The following is a 12,669-nucleotide window of genomic DNA, read 5'->3' as shown; positions in this document are numbered from 1 at the left end:
CGTGATGTCCTGGGGTGCATTTATAACATTCTGTGCGAACTGCGTTCTTCCTGACTTTGGCAGAGCAGTTGGTCTACCAAGCTGTGATGCATTTAGGTAGGATGATTTCTAGGGTACATCTGTAGAAGCTGGTAAGAATAATTGGAGACATATTGGTTATCCTTAACCTTCTGAGGACGTGTTTCCTTGGTGGTAACATCATTGTGGTCTACCGTGATATTTACACCTGGGAGCTTGAAGCTCCCGGCCATCTTCCACTTCAGCACCAAGATTGCAGATTGGATGTGTACTCCACATCACTTCCTGAAATCAATAACTAGCTCCTATGTCTTGCTGACATTGAGGGAAAGATAGTTATCTTAACACCATGTTATTAAACACTCTATCCCCTTCCTGTACTCTGTTTTGTCTTGATTGGTCCACTGCAGTGATGTAATCTGCAAATTTATTATCATGGAGAATTATTGTGAAGGATGTTTTGCCAACCTACTGGTTATGGTCTATGGGCCAGGAAGTCAAAGATCCAGTTGCCGATGGGGTGTGGGTGCTGTCCAGGAGATGAGTTTGGTTGGAATTCATATGTTGAGATGGAGCTGTCATCAATAAAAAGGAGACAGAGAGAGGTGTCCTTGTTAACCAGATGTTCTAGCAATGTGTAAAGGGCCGATCGTGGCACCTGCCATGGATCTGTTGCAGTAGGAGGTGAATTGCGGTGGATCAAGGCTATTTTGGACGCTGGAGTTGAAATTCGTCGTGATCAGTCTGTCAAAGCACTTCATGCTGGTGGATGTTAGACTGGGGGGGGGTAGTCATTAAAGCACACTACTTTGTTATCCTTTAGCACTAGGATGATGTTGATTTTCAAGCAGGTGGAAGCCTCCGATTAAAATAAGGATGTTCATGAATACCCCTGCCAGCTGATCTGTGCAGATTCTGAGGACAATTTAACATTTTATTTGATACTAGACCTTTTTGACAATTTTCAACTTTAATCTGTAATGTCGATAAATAAAGGATAAAATCTTCAGATAATGTGATCCCGGCCTCGACGGGAAAAATGTCAACTGGAATATGTAAGAATGTTATCGTAACCGCGTATTTTTTCCGCAAAGATGTAAAGACACACACATATACACACGCACATGATCAGACTTTTAATAGGTACTAGACCAAGTGGGACCCGTTGGGTCCCGTCCCCTCCACGCGCGGTTATGGGCGATGGGTGGAGGGGGTGGCCTGCGGCATCACACACACACTAACCACACACACACACACCCACACACACACGCACGCACGCACGCACGCACACACACACACACACACACACACACACACACACACACACACACACACACACACACACACACACACACACACACACACACACACACACACACTAACCACCCCCCGTGATATTATATTAATATTATTCATTCGCTCCTTGTACCCCATCCTCCGCCCTATCCACTCACGCGTAGCCCCTAACTCACGCGTAGCCCCTAACTCGCAGGCGCAGTGAGAGAGGGAGGGCGGTGGAGAGAGAGGGTCAGAGAGAGAGAGAGAGAGAGAGGGAGTGAGGGGCAGAGAGCGAGAGCCTCCCTCAGCACTGGAGTTGAAAAAAAAATCAATTCCCAATTGCAATACCAATTCACCCTCCCACTCCTGTCCTGCCAGGAGCTATGATGGCAACATTGCTGCAATGTCGGGTGCATTTGATGTGAGATGCAATTGAGCTGAAATGTTCAGAGTGTTGCTGCCAATGTTTCTGTCTTGCAACTTTGTATCAAAGTGTGTTGGAAGCTCTGAGGAATGATTTTAAAGTAAAAACCATTTTAAATTCAAAGTATTTTTGAACATTTTTATTAATGAGAAAAATAGCATGAATTTTACAGATAAGGCGACTTTGGACTGCACAGAAAAAATCTCTATCGGAATATGTAAAAATGTTACCGTTGCCGTGTCGTTTTTTCGAGAAGTTGTGATTAAACACAAACACAGGGGGGCGCCGTCCTGTACGGGTATTGCTGCCCAGCCTGCAGCTGTCCGTCTTTTCATCCCTTTTAAAAAGATTTTTAGTTAGTTGAGTTTTTGGTTTTCAGAGTTCGTCTTTTTTATGTGGTGGTGGGGGGAAACTGCCTTTCAGGGTCCCTACCTGGTCGGAGAGGCGGCTTTTCCGGGCAGCACCTTCGACCCGTCCTCGCGGCCTACCAGCCGGCCTGGAGCGGCGTTTCCTGAGGGGACGGCCCAGAACCTCGGCTTCGGCGGCAGCACAGCACTGGAGCGCTATCACGGAGCGGGCGATGCCTTGCCCGGGTCGCCGCGCAGGAACTCCGGGGAGCTGAAGACCGCCGGTGAACATCGTGGAGCTGCGGGTGGCGGCGCTGACTTTAACATCGGGAGCATAGGATCTCTCGCCGAGATCGCCAGTGGGGGAGCTCCATCCAGCGTGGCCTGTTGGCTTCGGAAGCCACGGTCTCCGGTAGAGAAGTGGCTGTTCCAGATTTCCCAAGCCGCTGTGATGATTCTCCCGACGCCGGAGCACCATCATCCGGCGAGAACGGCCTGGAACATCAGGCCTCCATAAAGGCGACTGCGGAGGCCTCAATAGGCCCGACTATGGGTGGACATGGGGATGGTGACTGGACTTTGTCAAGTCAAGTTTATTTGTCACATACACATACGAGATGTGCAGTGAAATGAAAAGTGGCAATGCTCGCGGACTTTTGTGCAAAAAGACAAACAAACAAACAACCAAACAAAATATAAACACAATCATAAACACACATATTCTTTTACATAATAAATAATGGAAGGAAAAACGTTCAGTAGAGTTAGTCCCTGGTGAGATAGGCGTTTACAGTCCGAATTGCCTCTGGGAAGAAACTCCTTCTCAACCTCTCCGTTCTCACCGCATGGCAACGGAGGCGTTTGCCTGACCGTAGCAGCTGGAACAGTCCGTTGCAGGGGTGTTGTGCCTTCCCTCATAATGGGAACCATTGTGGGGGGATGTTTTTTTTATGTTAAATTTCTTTATTATTGCCATGTTGTTTTCTTTTTTATATGCTGCAATGGCAATACACATTTAATTACACCAATTGGTGTATGTGACTAATAAAGAACCTTTGAACCTTTGAACACACACATGATATGATATGAAAAGATGATGAGATGTTTACCTGGTTTAAAAGTACTTGTGTCAGGAGAGGAGAAGCAGGAAAAACTGACCACCTTCCAAATACACTTCCAAATGAAAAAAGTGCAAGGATAAACTTGTTTGTACAAACTTTTTTCTTTATTTCAGCAAATGAGAATCATGCCCTCCCTCAGAGCTACCAAGAAGTACGGATTTTCCGTACAAAATACGGAAATGCGATCGGAATACTGATGTACGGATTTGCTTTGTAAAATACGGATTTTTTTAAATTCGGCCCGACTTCCTGTATCATCTTGCTGCTTAAAAAATGCAAGGATATAAAAAGTCATACTGTAACTCTAAAAATTATAGCAGATTAAATCTATTAGTATTTTAAATTTCAAGATCTGGATGATTATTTTTGTGAGCTTCGATCTGCCTGTCACGCTCCAGGTTTAAACAGCACTGTCAGTTTAACGTGTGGGAATTTAAACGAACAGTGCTATGGGTTCTAAAAATAGCACTCCCAGCTGGAGCGCTTTACACATAGCGCTATGGCCACAGCGCTATGGGTCACAGACTGTTAGGGGAGGGAAAGAGGGAGTGGGAGGGAATAAGAAGGAGGGAGAAAAAAAAGGAAGGGGAGGAAGGGGGAGGGAAAGAGGGAGGGAGAGGGAGGAAGTGAGAGGGGGGAGGGTGGGAGAGAGGGAAAAAGGAGGGAGAAAGAGCAAGGGAGGGAGAGGTAGACTTCCAAAATGGCTTCTACATCATCATCTGGTACTAAAAGCAGGAAGCAGCCGTTCAAACAGCAGTATACAAAGAGATGGCAATGAATTCACTGTCAAGTAAGTTGCGTAGAAGTCATGTCAATTGGTAACAAAGTTATGCATTCTTGTACTCTTACATGGGTATGGCCGCACATTAAACATTTTTTTTTTAGCAAAATGCAACCGCGTAAAAATACTGATTTCCTCAGCAAAATACTGATTTTCAGGTACTAGAATACTGAAATGTTCTGACAAAACTTGGCAGCTCTGCTACCTCCCTTTCATGCTCTCCCTCCCTCGCATGCTCTCCCTCCCTATCATGCTTCCAGTCATTTTGCACATTTCGGGTCACTCATTTAAGCTTCAATGTTTATGGTGGAGCCCTTTGTGCTGTTGATAGGGCAGATTCCAAGGCACACCATTTTTCATTGAGGTCCACACAATTCAGCAAATTGGATTAGACCAAATCTAACAATGAGGTCCCTGTGATGACGCACGAGCGGAAGAAAACCGTATCTGCCCGTACTGCTGCCTTGGTCATTATTTGGCTTGTACTTCTATGTTCCTCTGAACACATGTAATGTCAATCCTCTGAACTCATCCCCTTACTTTATTCCAAAAAGCTGTAGATCTCCCAATTTTCTGATCTATCTGCTTTTAAACATTCTGAGCTCTTTCATATATCCCAGAACTAGTATCCATTTGTAGGATGATTATACTTGATGAGTATTATTTTTGAAAATATAAATGTAATGTTCATGGGGAGTGTTTGCTAGTGTAACTATAAAAAAAAAATAGTGTAAGTATAAATGTAACCTTGGGGTATGTTTGCTAGTGCTGTCAGGGAGGATTTAAACTAATGTGGCAGGGGGGTGGGAGCTTGAGCAGAGACAGTGGGGTGTAAAATGAGGGTAGAAGCAATAGGTAGCAAGGTGAAAAGTAAAAGTGGCAGGCAGACAAATCCAGAGCAAAAATCAAAAAGGGCCACTTTTCAACATAATTGTATAAGGGGTAAGAGTGTTGTAAAAACAAGCCTGAAGGCTTTGTGTCTCAATGCAAGGAGCATTCGTAATAAGGTGGATGAGTTGAATGTGCAGATAGTTATTAATGAATTTGATATAGTTGGGATCACGGAGTAATGGCTCCAGGGTGACCAAGGCTGGGAGCTGAACATCCAGGGATATACAATATTCAGGAGGGATAGACAGAAAGGAAAAGGAGGTGGGGTAGCGTTGCTGGTCAGAGAGGAGATTAACGCAATAGAAAAGGAAGGACATTAGCTTGGAGGATGTGGAATCGATATCAATCAATCAACCTTTATTGTCATCCTGCAAACAACAGTTGTACAGTGCAAAATGAAAAGACGTTTCCCAGGGAATAGCGGAGCATCGCACATGAAATTTAAAACGCTTCACACATAATAACACTAAAAACAGTCCAGTCCCTGATGGAACAGTATAAATAAATAGTTAAAAACAGGTAAAACACAATGTTAAAATACAATAAACCAATCATAAAAATGTCCGGGGCAGCTGATTTGAGTGGCCAGTGCCAGTTATTAAAATGGCCAGTGCCAGTTATTAAAGTGTCCGTGCCAGCCGCAGAATCAAGTGACTGTGAGTACAGAGTGACTGTTCAGCAGTCTCACAGCCTGTGGTAGGAAGCTGTTTAGCAGTCGTGTAGTCCGGGCTTTGATGCTTCGATATCTCTTGCCTGATGGCAGGAGATCCAGGTGTATGTGGAGGGGGTGCAGTTTGGCCTTAGCAATTCTCTGAGCTTTTTTCATACAGCGGCTCTGGAACAGTTCTTGTACCGAGGGTAGGGAGATGCCAATGATCCTCTCTGCTCCCCTCACTACCCTCTGCAGAGCCTTCCTGTCCGAGCAGTTGCAGGTGGAGTACCACGTACTTATGCAGTACGTGAGTACAGACTCCAACGTACCCCTGTAGAAAGTCCTGAGGAGGTTGGTGGGGAGTGAGGCCTGTTTTAGTTTGAGTGAGGCCCGTTTGACGGTCCCAGTGGTGTTCCTGGACCAGGTGAGGCTGTCTGTAATTTGCACACCGAGGAACTTTATGCTCTCCACTCTCTCCACTGCAGTGCCACTGATGTTGAGGGGTGTATGCTTTGGCTGCGCCCTCCTGAAGTCGACAACCATCTCCTTCGTTTTGTCGACATTTAAGTCTAGATTATTTTTGCCGCACTAGTCCACTAGTTGTTTTACTTCCTCACTGTACATTGATTCGTCATCTCCGCTGATGAGTCCCACCACTGTTGTGTCATCCGCAAATTTTATGATCTTATTGTCCCTGAATCTGGCAGCACAGTCATGTGTGAGCAATGTGAACAACAGCGGGCTGAGCACACAGCCTTGAGGGGAGCCAGTTCTCAGCGTGATCGAGCCTGAAGTGTTCTTGCCAACATGGATTGACTGCGGTCTCTCTGTCAGAAAGTCCAAGATCCAGTGACACAGGGTGGTGTTGAGGCCCAGCAGGGTTAGTTTCTCCACAAGTCTCTGTGGGATGATGGTGGGATGATGATGGGATATGGGTAGAGCTGCGAAACATTAAGGGGCAGAAAACGCTAGTGGGAGTTGTGTACAGGCCACCTAACAGTAGTAGTGGAGTTGGGGGGGGGATGGCATCAAACAGGAAATTAGAAATACGTGCAACAAAGGTAAAACAGTTATAATGGGTGACTTCAATCTACATATAGATTGGGTGAATCAAATTGGCAGGGGTGCTGAGGAAGAGGATTTCTTGGAATGTATGCGGGATAGTTTTCTAAACCAACATGTGGAGGAACCAACGAGAGAGCAGGCTATTCTAGACTGGGTATTGAGTAATGAGGAAGGGTTAGTTAGCAGTCTTGTTGTGCGTGGCCCCTTGGGCAAGAGTGACCACAATATGGTTGAGTTCTTCATTAGGATGGAGAGTGACATAGTTAATTCAGAAACAAGGGTTCTGAACTTAAAGAAAGGTAATGAGGGTATGAGACGTGAATTGGCCATTATAGACTGGCAATTGATTCTTAAAGGGTTGACGGTGGATATGCAATGGAAGGCATTTAAAGACCGCATGGATGAACTACAACAATTGTTCATCCCAGTTTGGCAAAAGAATAATTCAGGGAAGGTAGGTATCCGTGGATAACAAGGGAAATCAGGGATAGTATCAAAACAAAAGATGAAGCATACAAATAAGCCAGAAAAAGCTGCCTACCGGAGAACTGGGAGAAATTCAGAGTCCAGCAGAGGAGGACAAAGGGCTTAATGAGGAAATGGAAAATAGGCAGGGAACATAAAAACTGACTGTAAAAGCTTTTATAGGTATGTGAAGAGAAAAAGATTAGTTAAAACAAATGTAGGTCCCTTGCAGTCAGAAACAGGTGAGTTGATCATGGGGAACAAGGACATGGCAGACCAATTGAATAACTACTTTGGTTCTGTCTTCACTAAGGAAGACATAAATAATTTGCCGGAAATAGCAGGGGACTGGGGGTCAAATGAGATGGAGGAACTGAGTGAAATCCAGGTTAGTCGGAAAGTGGTGTTAAATTAAATTGAATGGATTAAAGGCCAATAAATCCCCAGGACCAGATAGGTTGCATCCCAGTGCTTAAGGAAAGTAGCCTCAGAAATAGTGGATGCATTAGTGATCATTTTTCAAAACTCTTTAGATTCTGGAGTAGTTCCTGAGGATTAGAGGGTGGCTAATGTAACCTCACTTTTTAAAAATGGAGGGAGAGAGAAAACGGAGAATTACAGACCAGTTAGTCTAACATCGGTAGTGGGGAAAATGCTCGAGTCTGTTATTAAAGATGGGATAGCAGCACGTTTAGAAAGTGGTGAAATCATTGGACAAAGACAGCATGGATTTATGAAAGGTAAATCATGTCTGACGAATCTTATAGAATTTTTCGAGGATAAGGGAGAACCAGTGGATTTGTTATATCTGGACTTTCAGAAGGCTTTCGACAAGGCTTTCGACAAGGTCCCACATAAGAGATTAGAATACAAACTTAAGGCACACGGTATTGGGGGTTCAGTATTGATGTGGATAGAGAACTGGCTGGCAGACAGGAAGCAAAGAATAGGAGTAAACGGGTTCTTTTCAGAAAGGCAGGCAGTGACTAGTGGGGTACCACAAGGCTCAGTGCTGGGACCCCAGCTATTTACAATATATATTGATGATTTGGACGAGGGAATTGAATGCAACATCTCCAAGTTTGCGGATGACATTAAGCTGGGGGGCAGTGTTAGTTGTGAGGAGGATGCTAGGAGGCTGCAAGGTGACTTGGATAGGTTGGGTGAGTGGGCAAATGCACGGCAAATGCAGTATAATGTGGATAAATGTGAGTGGCAAAAACATGAAAGTAGACTATTATCTGAATGGTAGCCGATTAGGAAAAGGGGAGATGCAACAAGACCTGGGTGTCATGATACACCAGTCATTGAAAGTAGGCATGCAGGTGCAGCAGGCAATGAAGAAAGAGAATGGTATGTTAGCATTCATAGCAAAAGGATTTTAGTATAAGAGCTGGGAGGTTCTACTGCAGTTGTACAGGGCCTTGGTGAGACCACACCTGGACTATTGCATACAGTTTTGGTCTCCTAATCTGAGGAAAGACATTATTGCCATAGAGGGAGTACAGAGAAGGTTCACCAGACTGATTCCTGGGATGGCAGGACTTTCATATGAAGTAAGACTGGATAGACTCGGCTTGTACTCGCTAGAATTTAGAAGATTGAGGGGGGATCTTATAGAAACTTATAAAATTCTTAAGGGGTTGTACAGGCTAGATGCAAGAAGATTGTTCCTGATGTTGTGGAAGTCCAGAACAAGGGGTCACAGTTAAAGGATAAGGGGGAAGTCTTTTAGGACCGAGATGAGAAAATGATTTTTCACACAGAGAGTGGTGAATCTGTGGAATTCTCTGGCACAAAAAGTAGTTGAGGCCAGTTCATTGGCTATATTTAAGAGGGAGTTAGATGTGGCCCTTGTGGCTAAAAGGATCAGGTGGTATGGAGAGAAGGCAGGTACAGGATACTGAGTTGGATGATCAGCTATGATCATATTGAATGGCAGTGCAAGCTCGAAGAGCCGAATGGCCTACTCCTGCATCTATTTTCTATGTTCTACATCTTTTGACTCTCTTCTGTCTGCTATGTACATGTGTTTTAATTATTGTCCTCTTGCAGCTGGTCCAGATACAGTATTTAAATGTTAGAGAATGTTGCAGGCAGTGATGCATTTAGATAGGGTGCTTTCTACGGTACATCTGTAGCAACAGGTAGGAATCATTGGAGACATACTGGGTTTCCTTAACCTTTACACAGCACAGAAATGGGCTCTTCAATCCCTCTAAACATTGTATCCATGTACCTGTCTAAAATCATTTTAAACATTGCTGTTGTATCCGTATCTACAGCTTCCTTTGACAGTTTGTTTCACAAGTGTACCACCTATGTGAAGAACGTATCCCTCAGATCTCAATTCTTTCCCCTCTAATCTTAAACCCATGCACTCTAGGTCTGGGCTCTATACTGGGAAAAATACCTAACTATTCACCTTGTCTATGCTTCTCAAGATGTTGTATATCTCCACTAGGTTACCCCTCTGCCCCCTACATTCTAAGGAAAACAGTCCCAGTATGGTATCCCTGAGTTGGTGGAAATTTTCTTCCTTTAACCAGATTGATAAATAAACGGTAAGTGAGAAACTGTTTTCACAGCTACACTGGTATTAACCAGGATACGATGGTATTAACCAGGAGACTCAAATTTTAAGTGCTTAATCTGACATTTATGTCAGGTGCCTGGTTTTTGTTTTTGGTGTAAGTGTAATATTAGGAAAGGCCTTCATAGCTTTAGAGGCAGTCATAAGTTAAATAAACTTGTACATTACAGATTTGATGGGGTTTTGACTGATTTTTAATATTTTCAATCATTACCCTAGTTCTCAGTTCTGAAAGGGTGGATCAGATGACTAGGACGTACAATGATATTGACATGGTCACACACCTTCTGGCTGAGGTAAGAAATTTAACCTGTCTTTTCATTGGTTAGAACTCAGTAATAAGCATTAACATTCACCACCGGGTGGCGCCTGTATTGTATTGTATTGTATTGTATATCTTTATTGTCATTTCCTGAGTATTCATATACCCAGAGGAAACAAAAAAACGTTGCTCAACCAGTGTCCATTCAGTGTGCATTAAAAATAAATAGAAATAAAAATACATATATCATGAACAAATTTAACACTCTACTAAACATTCAACAGGCGTTCCGATCGGCAGCGGCACAACAGTGGCTCTGCTGCAGTGTGTCCAGGTTGGTGGTTGGTGCGCGATACTTTGGCAGGGGGCAAAGTCCGTTTAGCAGTCTTATAGCCTGCGGGAAGAAGCTGAGGAGCATCCTGCTGGTTTTGCAGCTAATGCTCCTGTACCTATTGGCCACCTTGCCAGCAGTCTGTCTTGTCCCTTCTCTGTTTTTATTATTTTAAGTATGTCTTGAATATTTGTTTTAATGTCGCTTGGTATGTTTTATGTCGGGGGGGGGAGGATCAGGGGAAGCTTTTTCCAGTCACTTAACTCGACGGAGATGCAATTTTTCTCCGTGTCGCATCTCCGACCCCCCGTGGCCTACAACATGGATAGGTGCGACCTTTCCTGGAGACCGGCCCAGAGCTTCAACTTGTTTTGGAAGCAACTATGCTCAAGAAATTGCAGCGTTGTGAATATAGCCCAGTCCTTCACATAGACAAATCTTCCCACCATTGACTCCATCTACACATTGTACTGCCTTGAAAACAGTTAAAATAATCAAGGACCTTGTTTCACCACATTGTTTCCTCTTCTTTCCTCTCTCATTGGGCTCGAGATACTAAGGCCTGAAAGCATATAGCATGAGATTCAGGAATAGCCTCCTTCCTGCTGTTATCAGACTACCTCATTGGACTTTTCCTCTGGAACTATATTGTTGTAATATGATCATTTGGACTGCAGAATTTTTCTCTTTGCACCTGTTGTGCTTGGTTGTACTCATAGTATGATTTGTCTGGCTAGCATGCAAACTAAACTTTTCAGTGTATCTAAGTACATGTGGCAAATAATGATAATGTTGGTCCATTAGGCTTACTTTGCACTATCATGACTGGATTATTAAAGTTGAAGGCTTCAAACTTCCCCATCTTTACATTATAATCATCTCTTGGCACTGTTTGCTTGAGGTAATTTGGTTTAGATTCAATGGTAACTAGACCAAATGCAGGCGTGTTGGGTCTGCTTGTTACGACTCCCGAATGCAGGTACTTCAGAGCCACGTAACATAAGTCAAAAACCAGGTTCAAGTTCAAAAATAGTTTTAATTATTAAATGGAACACAAAACCCAAACCTGATTTAAACAACCCAGTCAGGGATAGGGATTGACTAACAAACAATTAAACAATGCTCCAGCCAGCCACGTAATGGACCGTCGAACCAGAGACTCTAAAACCTGCCTAAAGAGATATAACCCTGAAACAAAATACACGAAAACACTAAGGTCAGCCCTTATCCATCCCAATTCAATATTTGTTACCAAGGAATGGTGAAAGTACACAAAGTTCTATGCCATGTGGCCAGGCGTCCCTCGGCTCACACCAGCAGTCTGCTCATCAGTCAGGGTCGATGAAGAATAGAGAGAATCCTGGGAAGCTCTGGTATTTAAGCTTCAGATGAGTCACCCGTCACCTGACGCAGCTTGGCCAATCGGGTACAGGAGCCTTTAACCCCTTGATTCCAGACTCACAGCCACGAGGCCTGTACTTGGGAGAGAAACAGAGAAAGGTAAGTACATAGCATTCACCAGGAGGGGGAAGCGCCTAACACTGCTCCCCCAACGCAAAATTCCACCACTCACCCGTTCCCCCAACGTAAGCCGTTACCCCAACACAATATTGCACCACTCACGCATAGCCTCCAACTGCGCAGGCACGGTTCATTTCTCCTCACCCCCCAGCACTCCCTCCTCCTGCTCTTCACCCTCCCTCTTCAATTCCTAGAGAGGGAGAGGGAGTAGAGAGAGGGGGGGGTGGGGAGGGAGAGAGGGGGGTGGGGGGTGGAGAGGGAGGGGATTAGCGAGGGAGGGTAGAGGCAGGGGGGGGGGGGGAGAAGGAGGAGGAGGGGGGGTAGAGAGGGAAGGGGGATAGAGAGGGAAGGGAGTAGATAGGGAGGGGGCATCTCCCCCCTACACCCCTCCCCATCTCCCTCCTCCAATCCTTCCCATCTCTCTCCTCCACACCCCCCCCCAACCCACCCCATTTCCCTCGTCAACCAATAAAATTCACTGCTCAGCACCTGCTACAACCTACAAGAACCTCCGAGAACCTTCAACCTCCTGGCAACCCACTAGGACGGAGGCCGTCAACCTACGGCCCCCGGGCTGAATGCGGCCCGTAACCCGAAATCATCCGGGCCGCAGGCGGATTTTTTCTGCCGAAATCATAAGGCCCGCCGAGTGCCCGCCACGAGCCTGACCGAGCCCCCGCACCGATTGCGTGCCCGAGTTCCGGCTGTACCGTATCCTACGCAAAGCCTCTGGCACTGCCGTGCGCTGAAATGTAGAGATGAAATGTAGTCGGAGACAGTAAGACTGGTAGGAGCATGGGCGGAAATCCCGGGGGTGGATAGGGGACACCCGTGTTTTGTAACCCTGTTTTGTAATCCGGATTTTAAAACTCGATGATTTATTTATGTATGTATTTATTTATTTATTTTATTTATTCCGG

At 44.9% G+C, this 12,669-nt stretch overlaps 1 protein-coding gene across 1 annotated transcript in view; it reads left to right on the top strand.

The window, feature by feature from the left end:
- Positions 1–12,669, top strand: part of trak2 (trafficking protein, kinesin binding 2) — a 65,464-nt gene that overhangs the window by 16,262 nt on the left and 36,533 nt on the right. The window contains exon 4 of the mRNA XM_055638363.1: positions 9,855–9,931. Within this exon, the coding sequence (XP_055494338.1) occupies positions 9,855–9,931 (77 nt within the window). The remainder of the gene's footprint in view (positions 1–9,854; positions 9,932–12,669) is intronic.

The sequence above is a fragment of the Leucoraja erinacea genome, chromosome 7, assembly GCF_028641065.1.
Source record: "Leucoraja erinacea ecotype New England chromosome 7, Leri_hhj_1, whole genome shotgun sequence".
Classification (NCBI taxonomy): Eukaryota; Metazoa; Chordata; class Chondrichthyes; order Rajiformes; family Rajidae; genus Leucoraja; species Leucoraja erinaceus.
The sequence above is the reverse complement of the archived record's forward strand: the minus strand, read 5'-3'. Positions and strand labels throughout refer to the sequence as shown.